This window comes from Xiphophorus hellerii, chromosome 2 (assembly GCF_003331165.1).
Source record: "Xiphophorus hellerii strain 12219 chromosome 2, Xiphophorus_hellerii-4.1, whole genome shotgun sequence".
Classification (NCBI taxonomy): domain Eukaryota; kingdom Metazoa; phylum Chordata; class Actinopteri; order Cyprinodontiformes; family Poeciliidae; genus Xiphophorus; species Xiphophorus hellerii.
This window is the reverse complement of record NC_045673.1, coordinates 7,221,960-7,241,325: the sequence shown is the minus strand read 5'-3', so window position 1 is coordinate 7,241,325 and position 19,366 is coordinate 7,221,960. Positions and strand designations below refer to the sequence as shown.

The 19,366-nt window shown below is 39.6% G+C and overlaps 3 protein-coding genes across 4 annotated transcripts; 2 read left to right on the top strand and 1 right to left on the bottom strand.

The window, feature by feature from the left end:
- The first annotated feature begins 3,873 nt into the window (after window positions 1-3,873).
- On the top strand, window positions 3,874-5,100 carry fibina (fin bud initiation factor a). Its single transcript, XM_032549195.1, has one exon. The coding sequence runs from the start codon at window positions 4,160-4,162 to the stop codon at window positions 4,784-4,786; it is 627 nt and encodes a 208-aa protein (XP_032405086.1). The 5' UTR covers window positions 3,874-4,159; the 3' UTR covers window positions 4,787-5,100.
- A 3,451-nt stretch (window positions 5,101-8,551) lies between these two features.
- On the bottom strand, window positions 8,552-11,495 carry tmem276a (transmembrane protein 276a). The gene is made up of 4 exons (XM_032549183.1): window positions 11,108-11,495; window positions 10,565-10,678; window positions 10,319-10,456; window positions 8,552-9,416 (listed from the first exon to the last, which is right to left on the bottom strand). The coding sequence occupies exons 1-4, from the start codon at window positions 11,493-11,495 to the stop codon at window positions 9,169-9,171; spliced, it is 888 nt and encodes a 295-aa protein (XP_032405074.1). The 3' UTR covers window positions 8,552-9,168.
- Window positions 11,496-14,248: 2,753 nt separating this feature from the next.
- On the top strand, window positions 14,249-16,688 carry spi1a (Spi-1 proto-oncogene a). Of its 2 annotated transcripts, none has more exons than XM_032577512.1 (5): window positions 14,249-14,426; window positions 14,732-14,822; window positions 14,892-15,076; window positions 15,564-15,693; window positions 15,786-16,688. In XM_032577512.1, the coding sequence occupies exons 1-5, from the start codon at window positions 14,400-14,402 to the stop codon at window positions 16,094-16,096; spliced, it is 744 nt and encodes a 247-aa protein (XP_032433403.1). In that variant the 5' UTR covers window positions 14,249-14,399; the 3' UTR covers window positions 16,097-16,688. The 2 variants fall into 2 exon arrangements, with proteins under 2 accessions (XP_032433403.1, XP_032433397.1); XM_032577506.1 differs by having other exon boundaries at window positions 14,250-14,426; window positions 15,531-15,693.
- The last annotated feature ends 2,678 nt before the right edge of the window (window positions 16,689-19,366 follow it).

Genomic DNA, 19,366 nt, shown 5'->3' with positions numbered 1-19,366 from the left:
TAGAGAAAACGAAATTCAGCAGCTAGAAGAGAAATTACTTATTATAATTTTGTTCCTACTCAACTATTTAAACGTTTTAAATCCTTACTGCTTTAGTAAAGGCTTTTTTTCCCTAGTTATATTTATTTTATTTTTCAGTCTTGAATATTGAGGGGAAAAAAGGAGAAATTGTGAGGATATGGATTTTTGTGTCTGTTGTTCCTGTTAATTTAGTCCCTGTGTTGTCGCCTCCTATCCCTGATTCATCCCAGCTGCCTCTTGTTTCCTCTGATTATCTACGCGTGTTTTCAATCCCACCTGTGTTCGCTGCTCCCTGTCAGATCCCTGTCGTGTGTCATCAGTTGTGTCTCGCAGTTTAGTTTAGTTCCAGTGTGCCTGGCTTCCTAGCCTCATTGTTCACCTGTGCTGCCTGGATTTCTGTTCTCTTTTGTGATTCTCATCAAAAACATAATTTCTCACTACATCCTGGGTCCAGCCGCATCCTGTCCTCACCACCAGTTCTGCATTTCGTGATAAAACTTCCAATGCATTAAAGGTCTATGATTTATACTGAATTCAACTTGACAATCATTTCTTAAAGTTTTGGGCAAAAACACTCTAAATTCTCAACCTGTAATCTGCCTCTTGTCTACCCTACATCAGAGAAATTTCAGCTTTCAGGAACAAGAAACAGAAGGCAACTCTTGGAGGATCATATTGGATTCTCACACTAGTAATCTAGTTTCAATAGTCCTGCTCTGATACAGGCGTCAGTCTTTAGAAACCACTCATAACAGCCCCAAAAGAAATTTACACACAAACTTTTTCCAACCATTCTTCGTGATGCTAGTTTTAAAGTTTCGCCATGCAGCCTCCTGAACCTTTCAGTTTTCCTTGAGCCACTGCTGGCTCTTTGCTCCTGATGAAGCCTCTAAGTCTGCGTTCATCCTGCTGCTCCGATCCGCTTTCTGCTCTCAGCTGATAACGGAGAGCAGAATATGGTGCACTCACAGCTGGCAGCTCTGTTGCACATTTTTCAATTTTACTCTGTTTAATTTGAGTCATCTGATCGAACCTGGCCAGTTGTGTATTGTCTTAAAGAAAACTGTATTTTTAAACCCTCCACATGGTGTTGCATAATAGTGCCAGATATTGTATGTTCTGAGGATGGATGGATTAAACAGAGGATGTGAACCCGTGTTTACAGATCCCCATGTGTTTCCAGTTCTTCTGTATGGTGCCGACAAGCTGAGAGCCATAACTGAGACCACCCTGTGACGGCCTGGTTATCCAACACAGGATGTTCAGTGGAGGAGACTCCAGCGCAGTGGGAGGAGGCGGGGGGTAAAGGGATCTCTCTCTGCGTACAATAATAAAATCACCTGAAGAAGTCCTGAGTCTCTCTCTGAATAAACAATAAAACATCTTCATTTTCTAAATCATCCCTTCTGTTTTTCAGGAACTGGTGGGTTTTGGACAAGCAAACACTGAGTTGTTACGATATTACAATAATTATGTTACAGATGGAGAAAACCCCAATGAAATAAGTGCAACGTAGCTTTAAAAAGCTGGAATCTTGTGTAATAATTAAAAGTAAACACTGATTACCTTAACTAAAAAGCCAAGTATGAAATCCTTTTCATTTTATAAGGATCTTATTTTTCTAATATCTACCCACTAATAGTCTAAAAAATGCTGTTTCGATGTAAAAGCACAAAATGGTTTGAAAAACTTAGAGGTTGTTTGGCAACAGATTTGTAATCTGTAATTTGTAAAATAAAATAAAATAAAATAAAATCCCAGAAATACTTTCAAAGTGGTGAAAAAAATGTTTATCAAAGTCTGTGTGGTGATTTATGACAGTGAATCATGTTTTTAATGTTAATAAAGAATAATTGAAAGAAAGCTTTAAACAACACAAATACATTTTTGTAGCAACAACTCTCTGACCCAGTAGTGAGTTGATCTTAAGTACTTCAGGCTGCTCCGCATTGCAAACAAACACTGTTCTGCAGTGGAAATAATTGGTATATTTCCATCTCAGAAAACATTGCTTGTCATCTGCAAATGCACATTGAGTTCCCACCATGGAAAAAGAGAAAAGCATGAAGATTTTCCCAGAATGAATTCTGTCTCTGCATGATTATAGCTCAGTTAAGATCCACAGTGACAAAATGGAAAACCATCCTGAAGCCTAATTGTTGAAAATTGGATCTTGTCATTGGAAACTGTGAATGCTGTTTCCTCCAGGTATCTTGGCTTCCCAAATACTTAAATGGTGTGTTTATTCAAGTTGACACAATGGTGAAAACTTCTTTGTTTGACTCTTTTAAATGTCACTGAACATTTGCATTTATTATGTACACTACACCCATAATATTCCTCTGTAGCCAGTTGCTTCTTTAATCAAAGATATATGTGTTCTTCACACACAAAAAACTACTTTTTCAGTTTTTCTTTGTTATTTAGCTTTTTTCACATTTTCAAATAAGGGTTTCCTCTATTTATGGAGAAAATCTAACCAAAAACATCTAGTAATGTCAGATTTTGTGTTGGAGAAGGAAATAAATACAGGCAGGAATATTAAAGTAAGTTGAAGAGGGTTAAAATCCAATTAAAAGACTTAGAAATGACATGAAACAGACACATGAAGAACTGGAGAGTTTAAGACCAGAACAGCAAAATGATGATGATGACAGAAGAACAGGACAAACAGCCTGAAGGACGGCAGAAAATAAAACAGGATGGAAAGGAGGAAATGAAAGTAACTGGCTTTCGAAGTGGGAAAGTGGATAAAGGACAAGGTTTGACAAACTGGTGAAACTGGGAGAGAACCTGAACAAAGCTGAGCGACTCATAAACACTTAAATAAAGATGGAGTAAACTACGCAAGGGTGAAACTAATCAAAATCTAAACAGTAACACCAAAACAGGAATCAAAAACAGCACTCAGAAAACACAACAAGAGCTAACAATCTCAACACAAAGGGATGAACACTGTATGGAACACTGTGCGTGACAAAAATCAACAACCAAAACTAGTCCAGTTCACAATTAAAAACACAAAAGGCTTTATGAAAATATAACTACCTCCTTGTTAAATGCCAAATTACCATATATTTTTATTCAATTTCATTAATCACACTGGTGCAGAGTTGTCAAATAAATTTATAATTCAGTACATTTATGTCTGTGTTTTCAAAAAGGAAACATTTTAAGTCATTTAAGTTCTGTTTATGGCTGTTTTTTTTATCTAATCGGATCGATATTGGCCGATACTAAACCTCAGACATCTGCATCGGTATTGAAAGTGAAAAAAGTGGATCAATGCCTCTCTATCAGAGACACTAGAGTGTGGCAAAATAAAAAAAAGTACAAAGTAATCTCTGGGGGGGTAAAAACGTTTTAACAACATCATACTTTAACAAAATACTATGTTTCTCTTAAAACATCCATCCATTGGTTATAACCTCTTGTATGTGAAGGATTGCAGGGGAGCTGGTATCTGTCTCCAGTAGCAGTGGTGGACAGTACATTTACTTGAAGGCTGTACTTAAGTACATTTCTGAGTATCTTTACTTGAGTATTTATTTTTGAGGATCTTACAACTTTCACTCCACTCCATTTCAAAAACAAATATAATACTGTCAACAAAGCCTGTCTTACTCGTTCCTTTAGCTCAGCGTAGCTTTGTAGGCTTCTGTTGCTGTTTTTTCTTTCCTGAAATGCAATTAGCCACACGCTACGCTACTTTAGTATTTTTAAAAGTTTAATTAGAGTAAACTTTTCACTTGTAACTGAGCAGGATTTGACCATATCAATACTTTTACTCAAGTACTAGAGTCGAGTGCTTTGTCCACCTCAGTCCAGGGTTGGGTTATACAAACTGAACAGACTGTCAGTCTATCTATGTACTTCCATACACTAATTGAAAAAAAACAAACAAAGAAGAAGTCTCTGTTCTGATATATGAGACATTAAAAGGACAGCAAAATAATTAGCGGTGAAAATATGCGTGTGCGTGAATTAGGGGCCACCGGGGCCCCACTCACTGAAAGAGGCAGTCTGTCTTTTATGTGAAGTGGGAATGACTGTGTAACTTGAGTCGGGATGAAAACTGTGCTCCAGATCCGGCTGCCCGTCCAGATGCAGCTCGCCGAACAGAGACGGAAGGTGCAGGATGGATCCCGTCCCGCTGCTGCTCATCCTGCTCGCGTCGTGGCCCCTGTCCTCGGCGGTCTACGACGGGCCCCTCCAGCCGGAGATCTCCAACGGCACCTTCCATCACTTCTTCGTCCCGGACGGGGATTATGAGGAGACTGTCGACCCGGAGCACTGCCAGATGCTGTTCAAGTTCTCCAACGTGGTTCCGTGCGCGGCCGCGGAGGAGAGCGACGCCGCGGTGCGCGACGACTTCATCATCACCAAGCTGCAGGCGGAGGACGCGGCGCGGCTGCTGGAGGGCATCGGCCGCGCCGTGGCGCACGACCTGGACGGAGAGGACAGCTACGGGAAGTTCCTTCTGAAGGAGATCTCCCAGATCGGCGAGGCCTTCTCCAGCGTGGACAAATCGCTGGTGGAGCTGGAGGTGAAGTTTAAGCAAAGTCAAGAGACTGAGCTGAGGGAGGAAGAGCAGCTGAACGGCTACGTGGTGAAGCAAGTGAGCGACATCAGAGGCGCTCTGAGGGAAACCACCGACATCTCTCAGGGACTCAGAGACAGACATGAGCTGCTGTCTCTCATCATCCGCAGCCATGGCACCAGACTGAGCCGCCTGAAGACTGAGTTCCTCAATGTGGGCTCATGAATGTGCTTGGGAGACAGTGAGTAATATAAAAGAACCAGTTCATCAAGCAACTTTAAAGTGTACTGTGGTTTATGAATATGCCTCTGAAGTATTTCACCCTGACCTTTTGGGTGTTCTCGTTCCGCGGAGCTATGCGGGGAGCTGTAACAAAAATATCAACACATTCCTCTAAGACAGGAGTGGGAAAAGCAATGGGTGGATAAAGTATGGCTGTGCCACCACCTAGGGCTTTATTCAGTCAGAATTATTAATGTCAATCTGTATTATTTGAACGTTGTTGATAGTTCATTGAATAAATATCTATTTCGTAACAATGAATTTCCCCTTTTGTTGCAGTCAGGTTGAAGAGCAGGCCAGAGTCAGAGTACATTTTACAGAACTTGAGTACGGGAAGTTTTACAAAGGCATCAGTAGATGGGCGCATCTCAAAATATATAATTTCAGTGATTCAAACAGTGAATCTCATATAAATATATATTTTTGTTGATAAAAAAAATTAAAACAGAAAGGTGTGAAAATCACATCCATATAATGCTTAGTAGTTTAAAGTTTGCTTTAAAGCAGCCACATTTTATGTGCAGTGTTGGTTCTGGTGTCTCGTCTTTCTCTTAGCAATTCTCCTTAGTTTCTTAGTTGGATTACTGTCAGGCCAGTTAGTTTATCAATCGTTCACAATGACGTTATTGTCATTGAAGCAGGTACTGTGGACCAGTCAAAGTTAAATTGTCAGCAGAGAAAAACCTAAAATTCTCTACAACAACCTGCGCTGACTTTCGGATCTGATGTCCAAACCATCATCGTCTGGACGAGTGATGTCACCAATACCAGAAGAAGACATGATTCCCTAAATCCTCATTCATTATGCAAACTTCAATCTAGACCTCAAGCAACTTGGATTCCATCCCTGTCTACTCATGCTCTAGACTCTGACCTTTAAAAGTCACGTTCATCTGGAAAGAATTAACTGGACCACTAAGCAGCAATCCGGTGCTTTTTCTCCCAGCTTCAGGCACTTCTTATGTTAGTGACTTTATTCAATGAATGCAGCAGTTGTAGTTCAGGTCCTTCATAGAACTTCCAACTATTAAGACTAAAGTTCTCACTTTGGCTTGCACACACTTTTTTATTCCACTAAACTTTCCATCATTCTTCTCTTGCATGTGAATGACTGTCTGCTTAACTGTCAACTCAGCATTCTCCTCCAAGACTAAGAAAGCCATAACAACATTTATTCAACAAACAATTTTTGTTATATCTTATGTAATAGCTACATTTTCTGAGAAAATGAATTTTTGGTTTTCATGAGTTGTAAGACACAATCCTCAAAATTAGCAAAAATTAATGCTTTAATTTTATAATATCCCACTTTGCTTAAATGCACTTGCACTAAAGACAATCTTTATAATCTAAGAGGTAATGTGAACAGGATCTCATTATGAAGCTAATTTAACCATCTCCACTGCTTATTTTAGAGTTGGTGTCACATTCCAGGCACACCCTTTTCGCTACAGATCAATAAGTAATGGCATTTTTATTTATTTTTTTTCCTCTGTGGTTTTAATGAAAACAAACACTGGTCTTCCCAACTCTCCAGAGTGCATAATTATTACACTGATGGACTAAAGCTGTGTGTGGGTGTCCCAGATACATTTCTCGGGCCTCATGCAACCTCACGCCGGCCCTGCATCCATCTGTGTTTCGGTCTGCATGTCATGATTATTTTTTCATGCCTTTCCATTGCCCTCAGGCATTCTGCTGTAAATCTCCCTTTTTCTTTGAACTGTGAATTTTGCATAAACTGTCCCCTCGCTTTCCGTTCAAACATTATGTCACTACAGTTATTCCTGGCACCACATGAGTGGCAGACTCGACTGTCCCTTCAAATTGGACCTGGTTAATGGGCGTCTAAAGTCTGTCGCTGCCTCCTGCGAACCATCTGGAAGTAATCTGCCGGAGTATGAAACATGTTTGCTCCAAAGCAGCCACTGTCGCTATTGTCTGCTCGTTTATCTGTCACATGCAGTTCATGGATCATGTGAAATATTACTGTGGTAAACTTCTGAACACTTCCAGATAAGGCCAGTTTACTGCAAATAGAACAATGAACAAAACCCAGTTTGCTCCTGTTGTTATTTTCAGCTTAAAAATAAGTTCTCATTTTAGACATACTGTCTGCCCTAGAAATGGAAAAAAATAGTTTACAGCCTGTTTGCGTCTGTGATCCCCAAATCTCCAGATTTTCAAAGCCTTCTGTAATCTGTAAATTGTTTAATTACTGTATAAAATTCACTCGCTCCACCCAGCATCTGCAAAAAACAACAACAACAACAACAAAAAACCACAAACGAGCTGCCAGAAGCGTGCGCCCACTCTTCACCAGCGATGCTTTCTGCAGATTTGAGGGCGGCCAGATGGGCTGACACTGGGTGTGATTTCCTCTGTCTGGTTTTCCTCACAGTCCAGCTTCCCCTGGGGGACCCCCTTTCTAAAACAGCTCTCTGTAGCTCAGCACATGGCTAACCGGCATCGTCAAAAAAAAAAAAACCTGAACTGCAGGAGCTTTGTGTGTACAGAAACCCTATATGTCTGCACTGCTCTTAATTTCCAGAGGCACCGCACAGGGCTCAGAAGATTTGACTGAAAAATAAGGGTAAATTTTCCACAGTGTAAGATTAAGGTATAGCGGGTTGCAGCTGTTCTTAAATATCCAGGCTTTTTTTTGTTCACTTTTTCTGTTTTGACTCAAATTGACGTTTTTGTTTTGTGCATTTAGTGGGTTTTTGTGTGGAGGCTCAAAACAGCAGGGTGTGTTTAAAGAGAGCAGACTGCTTCCCAGTAAAACATATTTTCAGGATAAACAAAGAAAGGTCAGGAATGTAGCACCGAGTTGACCTGAGAAAACTTTGACCCCTTCCTCTCTGCACTGGGAAAAAAAACCTTCAAGAGAACTTGTGTTTCTGTCATAAATAATTGCTAAATATATTGTGAATTAGTAGCCCTGCTGTTTTCACTCAGCAGAGTCAGCTGTGACCACGTTTCATTTACCAGCATGTGTAATAATGAAAGTGCAGAAATTAATCCACTTTTTTAAACATCATCTTGGATCTTTAGGATATGTTAGTTGACAGCAGAACTAAAGTCCAATTTAACTTTAAGACAATTCATTTTAAGATTAAAATAAGAATGAAACAAATCCAGAAATACATTCTATCCTGGCTGTTCCTGAAAACATTACATTTCCATAAAAGGTATCCATCCATCCATATGATGGATGGATGAATTTATGGATGAATGGAGAGACGGATGGACGGAGTCAAAAGTTAGACAAATAAAAATTATAAATTGCCTTTTTACCTGATTGTTTTTTTTTATTTATTTTTTAAAAATGTATTTAATTACTTATTTTGTTTGTTTTGTTCTGTAGGCAGTGAACCATGAAGACATGAAAAACCTGAGTGAAGCATTTGTTTTAAAAATACTGATTTTAATTTCTTTGTGATCTAAGATAGAAGAGAGTCTGATGAATACAACTGGCTTTAATCGTATTATACGTTTCAGTGGAGTTTGTTTACCTCTAACTGACAGCTAAAAATTGCTTCTCCGCTTGTTTCTGTCGTTTTTGGGAAAAGTTTATAATTCAGTTTAGTTTTCTGATTCATGTCGTGTTCTGGCTGCTTGGATTTGCACATGTAAGCAGTTAAGAGAAATTTAAGCTGCCGTTTCTCTGCCTGCTGAGAGATCAGTGAACCCACGTCAGTTTAAACGTCATCTATAAAAACATTTATATGTCAGTTTATTAGTTTTGAATGGCTGTTTTATTTTTTCCAAAAATATCTTGGTGAAGGTAAGACCTCGAGAACAAACAAAACATTTCCCTCAAACACTGTTTGGTCTTAATGCTCATATTTTTCCTTGAATAAACACAAATGCATCTGCATACATACAGTTCAAAAAGTACATATACATATTTATAGTTTTGAATGGGTACATAATGATACACAGTTGCCCTTTGAAATGTGATGATGCACATCAATAATTTTCTCTTCAATACAGTTTGTTTCAAAGTTCTGCTATTGAGTTTCTGCCAGTTTTTCTTTTTCTCTTTTTCTTCTTCTCAATCTAGCAGAATTTATAGGAAGAAATGATGATGTCCCCCTCTTGTAGAGCAAGCAATGACACATAAGAGTTCGTTCGGGAAAAAAAGCACCAGAGGAACTAAGCTTCAGGCAAATGTCACCTCTGTGTCATTTTTGTCTGTCTGGGAGCCTGTGTTTTTTCTCTGTCTGAAGGCGCTCAGTGACCCCGGATGAAACTGTCTGCGGAGCGAGGCTCAGAAACTGTTTCAGGATGAGACAGGCGTCTGTTTGGGTGGTCACGGCCCGTCACACGCAGCCGTTCTCCTGTCTGGGCTTGTGAGCCACAGGGGTGTGTGGGGGGTAGAGGGAAGGAGCCAGCGTGCACAGGAAGCCTGCCAGCAATGTGAGGCCCAGTCCACCCCAAGCGCAAAACATGGACCAGCCGTAACCGTGACTGATATCCTCTGGTATACCAAACATGTAGCGGGGATAGCGGGACAGTTCGAAGTTGATCCCAGCCACGCATGTGCAGAGGGAGATTATGCAGCATGTCCCTGATGGAGGGCAAAACAAAACAAGTTAGACATGATTACAAAACAGTTTCGTAGATATAGAAGAGTAGATATGACATGAGAGCCACATAGCTCGACGTTTAGGGTTGAGCTATGTGGCTGGGTTGTGATACTGTGAAGCTTTTTTACGTCTAAGGTGCAACTTTGATAAGCCTTCAAGGGTTTAAAATGATCAAACCAGCTACTTTTACAAGTTCTTTTCAATCACCATCTCTTAATATGTTTTTAAAACTCTATAACTTACTGGCTAATTTACCTAATAACCTGGACACAGTCTTCAGTACACTGCCTTGTTGATATCCTGTTATGTAGCTGTATGTGTTTCAGACTGACTATCTATCTATCTATCTATCTATCTATCTATCTATCTATCTATCTTTCTATCTATCTATCTATCTATCTATCTATCTATCAAGGTAGATATAGCGAGGTAGCTAGGGAGCTAGATATAGCTACCTAGCTATTTTAAAATTTGAAGGAACTACTTTCAGTTTCCTTCGTTACTCCTTCCTAACAAATTACAAATTAAATTAAAGTCACTTTAATTTTATTTTATTGATTCACAGTGATTGTTCCATCTTACATTGATTTGCAGTTATCATCCATTTGTATCTCAATTATTCCTATCACAAGGGATATAGATGCACATTTATTACTGTAAATAAAACATATTTATCCAAATTAATTGAACTTTATTTGGGGGGTGGGTTCTTCGTATACGTGCGTCTTCTAAATTAACTTGCCACTCACAACATGGTGGATTCGCCCACATATCGTTTCTGATGGGAAACGAGGCCAGTGCAGCGGATGAGACATTTAAAAGCACCCTCATTAGCAGAGACCACACTGCCCCTGTGTGGTGAGCCAGGGCAGGACTATCTTACCTCCCATGAGGAAGAGGAGTCCAGCCACATACTGCATCAGATCATGCTCCTGACAGCAGCCCAACACGCCTATGATCCAGCCGAACAGGATGATGGATATGGCCATGCCGATGAAACTGGCAGTCATCCTCTGGAGGTCTGAAAAAGACACAGGGTTTTTAAGGCGGTGCAACCTCTTTTTTTTACACGTAATCAGAGTAATACAACAAAAAATAAATAAATCAATCAAATGTGGTGTCTACTCACGGAGTGCGTGCCACTCATCCTGCCTGATAGTCTTCGTCAGATTTATTGGCAGGTTTCTAGGCAGCGCTGCAGAAGAGTAGTAGTATTTTATGGGTGTGCAGCGCGGAACCAATCCTGAGAATGTAAACAACACAAAGAGGACGACTCGCATTAGCGCTCAGATCAGACGGGAAGGATATCACACGGCTCTCTGCTGCCACCCCCTTCTTTCCGTCGCCACAAAACAGCTACCAACCCCACCACCCTCCCCCATCCTTCCCATCTCTTCCACCACCACCCACCCATCTATCCACCCACTCTGTTGTACAGTAAGCTTTTCCGTACGCATCTCCCAGCTCCTGTTACTACAGCTCACCCTTTCGCGCTTGGGGGAAAAAAAAGAAAACACAAAGCTCGATTGCATTGTAACTGTACTCCATGTTGCCGCGTAGAGGCCTTGACGGTCTGTGCGCAGCATCAGCACCTTGGACAGCGCAGCGTCGCTCATACACACAACCCAAACGATCAATTCAACACCATTAAACATCAAATAAACATTCAGACCTTTAAAGATCAAATCCTCCGTCTCCAGGTCGAATCCTTCCCGGTGGCACTTTCTCCACAGCCCGGTGATGGTGGAGTTGAAGTGCCGACTGCAGAGGGACTCCATGGCGGAGGCGGGAGGCAAGAAGTGCCTCTTGGCCCGCAGCAGAATATCGCCCTTCCTCTCTGCGTGTTTCTCCCTCGGCAGCATGCGGAGCGGGAGGTTGTTGTTGGAGATGTAGATGTAGCCCGGGTCGTTTCTTTTGTTTGAGTAATTCTTGCAGCGCTCCCGGTGCCGCCTGGCGTCCGTCTCGTACCAGCTGTCGGTGCTTATCGCCACGGCTATCAGCCCCAGCGCGCAGAACGCCAAAAACAGCCCCGCCACGGTTAAAGTCCTCATAGCAGCCATGTTTCCATGCGCTTCTGGCCTCGGCGCCGTGACGGTTTCACCGGGTGGTGGTGGAGGGGCAACTCTGGCTCCTGGATGCTGCTGCTTTCACTGGCTGCGGTGTGGAGCAAATTCAGCGATATGTCCAAATCCGAAAGGTGGATGCAGGACACAAGCCCTCATTTCTCCCAAATTCCGACCACCTAAATGAACCAAATATTTTTGGAGGAAGATTAAAACCAAAAACCAAAAAAAAAAAAAAAAACCGGGGCCTCGATCCGCTGTTTTGGTTGAGTCTCCTTTATGCATCTGAACTCGGTGTATCCCGGATACTGGTCGCGTCCAGCAGCTCTTTCCAGCAGATGGAGACAGAGCGAGTATTTGGAAACAGTCGCCCCAGAGCTGCACTTACTGCACCGAGGACCATCATGTGTAGGAAGAGATCTCCAGAGCCTGCCAGAGCCACTCAAGAGGATGCATCCTGCCTCCTCCCTTTAATGGACCGTCTCTTGAATAAAAACAGCCGCTGCTGTCTCAAGTAGTAAAACACTGAAAGGCAGACCATATTAAGCCCCCGCAAGCTGGCCTTGCTTCCTTTGTGTAATGTACAGGAAGCGGTTTCATCACATCCAATAGATTGCTTCTGGTAAATTTCCATTCCAGCACAGCTGTACAAATAACTGTCTGGGTCTTTCTGTAGATCAGGTGAGAAACACTGTTAGGCATTTAAAGCCAAAGGGCGGTATTGGTGATATTTAATGTATGACCATAAATGCCAAAGTATCCCAAGACCTGCCTTTAAACTTTTTCCACTCTAGACAGAAAGTGTCTTGCACATTCACTTTAAGGCATTCACGAATTATAACCGACTGCTTTCTGAAGTCATCTAAGTCTCAGTGTGAACACAGCTAGTGCTTTGTGCTTTGAGACCCTCAGTCTTGTTGAAGAACAATATAGCGAATAGCGAACAAACAGTAAGCAGACCGGAAACGTTGTGAGGAAGTGTAAAACATGGGGAGGTTATAAAACAACATAAAACCATTTAAGCTTCTCATGGGGTACTGTGCTGGAGGTATTCATTTATGATCCAATCAAAACCCAGATTTTACTCAAACTGAAAGTTTTTTGGTTGTGTCTCCTTCATGCAGTTTTGGTAAGAAAACTGATAAGTTGCTGAAGTTGATTAATGTTGCTGATTGTTACGAATATATTCCCCACTCAAAGTGGGTCCTGATTTGTATTTTTACTATTTTAGACATGGTCATAAGTGAAGCAACATTTTTTAAAATCGATGTTTTCCCTTTCTTACTTGTATACATTATTTAGTTGTATTTTTCTAATATTTGTAAAATATTTGAAAAATATGTCAATATTGTTGAAATATTTCTGAAAAATATTTCACATTTTAAAAAAATATTTTGAAAAGGGAATATATATATATATATATATATATATATATATATATATATATATATATATATATATATATATATATATATATATATATATATATATATATATATATAGAATTAATATATATATAGAATTAGCAAAAATAACAAGACAAGAAAAGGTGCTTCTTTTTTTTTTCCATTTTTTCTCATACTAACCAGAAAAGATGTCAGCACGTCTGGATCCTGTTTTTAGACATCTGATCAAATTTTAACTAGCATGAAACATGTTTCTTATGAATAAATGCTACTTATAAATGTCATTAAAAATATGTTATGTTAACAAATTATCTTGTGTAGCTCAAATAGTAGAATTCCAAGATTATTATAAATGAAAACTTGGACCGATTGTCTCATGCAGCCTCTCTAATGAGGAAAACACCTCCTAGTTGTGACATCTGATTCGACTCAGCCTCTCTGGGATTCTTGTTTTGCATTAAAAAAAAACGTTGCTGATCTGCCACCAGTTCACCTGATTGCCTGAAGGAAAACCTGCACTTCTCTTCTAACATCACAAAGCCTTATCTTTTTATCTTTATTTCTTTATTTATCTTATTTATCTTTATCTTTATATCTTAATTTTTATCAAAGTTATTATCTTTTTTTTATTCCCCTAAAAACGATTGTACATGTAAAAGATACAGCACCTATGCTACTCAGTTTATGATTTAAATGACACCGCTCATATTTTTTACTGCACATAAGTAGTTCCTCTTTTTATTTGCATGTTAGCAGCCCCCCCTCTGCCCTCCAGCTTGCTTGGAAAAGGGACTCAAAGGAACACGGAGCCTCAGACCATTTCAGTCATGTTTTCACTGGTTTCATTCTCATGGTCAGAACTTCCTCTATTGAAACCAGAATGCCAAACTAAAAGGGGAACCAGCGAGGATCCAAACTTCGCTTTTGGTTTCAGCTCCTGAGAGCACTATGCTTAAAATAATAATTTTTAAAAAATCCTACATGAATTAATCATACTGAGGTAAGACTGCCATTAAATCTGTGTGTGATCAGCTCATTTCATGAAGCAGATTTTCCTGCTCACTTATAAAACCAGTTTGAAAACGTTATGCTTTATTAAAATGTAATCACATCACAGCACAAGTAGATCTACTATTCACAAAGAGTTGCAAATCCGTTTTATTTAAGGTACAATAACAAATGTACATTTTCATGCACCTAATCAAACAGTGAACAGGTTTGTACCTGCTTTGCTGTATGTCTGAACTTTTAAAAAACTGCAGGAAATGCATTTAAAACCAATCAGTGGCCATCAGGAACTAGGTGATCATATGAGTTTGACAACTGGGTGTTATGAATGTGGCCTGCATAGGGTCCAGCTTAGCTGATTTCTCACTTTCAGTTCCCATTTTTGCCTGCTGAAGCCGACATTGCGTGTTTCTCAGTGTAGCAATAGGAAAAACACAACTTTTATCACAAGCTGTAAAAGTCAAGACTCTCATGCTGCCTTGTTTACATGATGGATGGCTTTGTCATAACGTCTGTAAGTGCTTCTATTTTATAGCTTTATTTCAGTTAAATGGAGAGATGAGCGTTTGGTCAGAGTTCAGATGAAAGAGGGAGGCTGGAGGGATTTCACTGATTGTTTTACAGGTTTAGGACACAAAGTTAAACATACTGATTAGTAAACCTGATTTTTATCTTTGTGTGCGCTTTACAGGGATGTATGTTTATAATTTAGCCAGTGATGTTTAATCCAAATATGTTGAGAAGTTTTGTTTTTTTTAATTGTCTAAGCAGTAGTATATATCTGATTGGGAAATAAATATATTTTAAAATCTCAAACAGGCATCCGAGGATGCTATTCCACATGAGCCGGAGACTTATCGACCGCCTGTTGACCTGTACCCCTACCTGAACGTGGGGGAGATTTACGAAGGTGAGAATATGGGATTTACTGCTTTAATAAGATGATAATTCATCAGCTTTAACACCCCTCACTTGTCAGACCACAGATGGCCGTTCCACTCTGACCGGGTCCAGCCGGCAGACTTTGAGGGTTCCCCCGTGAATCACCTGACGGAGCTGCAGGCCGTGTCTCCTCAGCAGCTCATTCAGCCGTTCCCCCTCAGCAACGAGTCTCTGCACCTTCACCTGGAGACGCCACTGGCTCCGCTCACCCTGTCATCACAAGTGAGTTTGTCTGTGCAAACGTACGGTTGACACAAAAATAACAGATCAGCCAGAAATGTTTTATGTTTCTTATGTTTTTAAAATGTTGAGCTCTCACAACAGTTATTGTTTTTTTAACTGACCAAAGCACCTTATGCCAGCTGTTACTCTGGTTTTAGAATTAGCTACAACTATAAACTAAAAATAATCCAAAGTTATTTTCATAAAAACAATAATGACTCTTGACTGTGATTTCAACAACCGCCCTCCATGTTGTGGAAAGCCTGGGACATTTTCACTGAAATGTCATCCACACCACGTGTTGTTGCTGAGCACTGGAATCTATTTTGGCAGAGCAACTTCCTCTTTTAGGACAATAGCTGTGTTTAAGCAAAAAAAAAAATCAGACATTGCGTGATTGCAAAACCTACTTTCAAAAAGCGGCTTTCTGAAATGCTTTAAATTTCCCCTAAAGATCCCATATTACACCCCATCCCTCTGCTACCAGTACCCAACCCTGGCCTCACCTCGGCGTTACTACTCAGAGGAGGACCAGAGAGCCGTCAGTCCCCCGCTGCAAGTGTCAGAGGGGGAGGATGAGTATGAAGTTTACAACTGCTCATTCAGGAAAGACCCAGGTACAAATGTGCAAATGTTTGACATAATAATGATCTTATTTTTTCCCCTTTACTGAAATCTTAATAAACAACAATGTGATTTCCCATTCCAGGCAACAAGAAGAAAATCCGCCTGTACCAGTTCCTCCTGGACCTGCTCAGAAAGGGCGACATGAGCGACAGCATCTGGTGGGTGGACCAGGACAAGGGCATCTTCCAGTTTTCCACCAAACACAAAGAGGCTCTGGCGACCCACTGGGGGATCCAGAAGGGAAATCGCAAAAAAATGACCTACCAAAAAATGGCCAGAGCCTTGAGGAACTATGGCAAAACAGGAGAGATTAAAAAAGTGAAGAAGAAGCTCACCTACCAGTTCAGCGAGGAGGTGCTCAAAAACCTCTATTTACGTCACTATCATCACTGAGGAGGAAACAAAGGCTGTTTGTTACAATGATCAGATCACTAAATTTCCCAAAATGATGTTTTACTTGTGGATTTGCAGGTTTTATTTGTCCTTCTGACAATTTTTTTATTTATTTGAAATGACATTTTGGCATTTAACATCCACATACACCATTTCATTTTCCTCTAAAAGTGTTTTTTTTTGTACAAGAATTTTTTTTTTTTTTTTAAAAAAACACAATGTAGCTGTTTAAATATGTAAATAAATATTAAGCTGTGTCCTCGACGTTGATATACAGAGACAACTTAATCCAAAATATGTTAATATTTGCCTGGCTGGAAGTGGCTCAGGAACTTTTGATTGTCAGAACTTGGTATCAAAACACTGTTTTGTTTGTTGTATTAAAGGACAAAGTACCAAAAGACATATTTAAATGCACAGATACTAGAGTGCCCTGCACAAAATATTCATACAACTTGAAGTCTTTAACTCTTCGTCATGTTACAGCCACAAACTCCAATGTATTATTTTGGAATTTATGGGCTAGGACAGCATAAAGTTGCACAAAATTGTAAACAGGAAGAAAATAAATATCCAACAAGTGTGGCTTGTATTTGTATTTATCCCTTCTTTGGGGGTATGTTTGGAGCATTTTGAAGGCTAAACTTTTGTATGAATTTCTCCTAACACAATGGCTTAAGTTTGATCTGATTGGAAGGAAAGCAACTGCATCAGATTTTAAGTTGTGGTTTGGTCTGTACTTTAACACATTGCATTGAACCACTCCATTTTATATCTGGTTGTACCTTTAGGGTTATTGCCCTGCTGGAGAGTGAATCTTTGGCTACCTTTTCAAGTTTACTACTGCTTCAAGCAGCGTGAAACTTAAAAAGAGCCCCGTCTTCTTCTATAGGGCTCTTTGCTGCTTCTCTGATTTAATGCTACCCTTGCCTGGCCTGACAGAGTATATACACAGACATATACTCTCTATTGATGGTGAATTGAACATTGCTTTAGGACATGTTCAGACCTGGGGTTGCTTTATAGCCTAACAATGCTTTAAACTTCTCCACAACTTGCTGGTTGTTCATTAACAAACCTCTCAGGCCTTCACAGAACAGCTGGATTTATGTTGAGTTTCGATTCAGTGGTAAATGGAATGCATTTACATGCTTTTTCAGTCAAACTGACCACTAAAATAACTTTAGCCTACAAATGTGAACACATTTATGGGCTACTTGGGGTTAGGTGCATTGCCCACATTTACATCCAGAAGTTAGAATCAAACCTGCAATCTTCCAATTGCAAGACAACTAGTCTACCCACTGAAATTACCCTTAGATTACATTGAGGCAAAGTCTATTTACTATTTGGGGGACTTCTGATGTCAAAGTAAAAGGTATTGAATACAAATGCAAATTTAACTTTAAAAATCAAGTATCACTTTCCTTCTGTTTCACAGATATGATGTTGCTTTGCTTTAGTCTACCATATAAAATCATAAAACACATAGAGGTTTGTGGTTGTAATGTGTCAAAAGATGGAAAAGTTCACTGGCTATGAATACTTTAGCAAGACACACAAACACGCACACACACACCAGCAGTTGTGAGAAGCTAAAGCACTCTGTGGCCAATTTAAAGCATCACTGAAACAGAAAATTCAGCAATATACTGTGCAGCCATAAAACACAGGAGTTCTGGTGCAGAACTGCAGCTGCAAGCAGATTGTAGAGGCATGTAGAGAGAGTCTGTACCTCAGAGAATATATTTAATACAACACAGACTTCATCTCTACACCTGCTGGACTCAGAGAACACCTGGGGAAATAAAACCACCAGTCACTCACAGGGAGAATCCTTTACTAGAGAGATGTGAATAATACCACAGCCAGCCTGCATGGAAAGAAAGTCAGTTAGAACTTAAATTAAATATTTTATCAAGCAAAGACATAAACATTTATCTATGTGAAGATATAATACAACTATAAATACACACCAGTGCCACAGCTTTTATGAGTATTGGGTAAAGAAAGAAGGTCCTGGGTTTGAATCCTGGTTGTTAGCCCTGTTTGTTTTTGTGTTGCTCTATGAAGATTTAGCAACCAGATGGACAGATTGACCATAATTTCAGATAAAAGGAGTGTAGCAAAAAGAACATGTTAGACTAAGTTATTCATAATCCAAATTCATTTCTATACACAAAAACAAAAACTTGAAAGCTAAAAATGTAAATAAATAAACATTAAAAGTTGTAGCTAAATAAATTTGTGCAGAATAAATAAGCCCAGGTTTGATTTGTCCAACTATTGTGGTAACAGGGCATTGGGTGATCTAGACCTGGGTTTGGAAAGCCTGAAAATCTTCTAATTAAACTTTGATAACTGAAAGGCTTTTTACAAATCACAAGCTGAATTTTAGACAATGGTTTAGACGCTTAAGGCAGACAAATTGATCATTTTAAATATCAGTGTTTCGATATCATAATTGAAAGTCATTCTTTGCTAATATTAGAATATGTTTGATAATGATAAACCTTTAAGAATGAAAAAAGCAAAAACAAATATTTTTTTAAAACATTCTTTGTCATCTGAATCCCAAACAGGCTGTTTCATTTGTTGGCTTAGCTTTTTTTCTACGAGAAACAAAAGAGTTATAGATCATTAATTGTATTTAATTTATCATTTCTAAACTGTTGGCCTGACCTGATTTGACCAGTTTCTACATATGAAAAAACATGGATGTGGTTCCTTCTTTGTGGTTTAATAAATAGATTAAAAGTTTCATTAGCTCATGAAGCGTTTTAGGAACATTTGTTCAGTGTGATCCGGTCTAACTTTGACCAGAGTTAAGTTTTGCACTAGAGCTCATAAACTGTAGTCACGGGTTGGGTTGGGTTTAATGAAGACATATTGGTTGTAAACGTGTGGATGAAATCTCCAAATATCATTTTATCACTTCATTCCCACTCACCTCTTTCAAGATTTTACTTTTCACTGCAACATTTTCATTCGTTTCAAGATTTTTACTGCTTGTTTATTCCTGTCTTCTTTAACTTTATTCCCATATTCTAGTGGGAACTAAGCCAGTTTTAAAGATTCATCTGATCTAGTTTCTTCGTCTGCTATTTGAGTTCAGGGTTGTTTGTTTCCCTTTGGCATCGTGGCCGCCTACGTCATCAGCCTTCGGCAACATTCGGATTTGTTCGTCTAGCTCTGTATCTGTCTCATTTGTTGCACTTACTGTTTGAAATGTGACAAAATCGGCTAAAAATACCCATTGCATTTAACAGA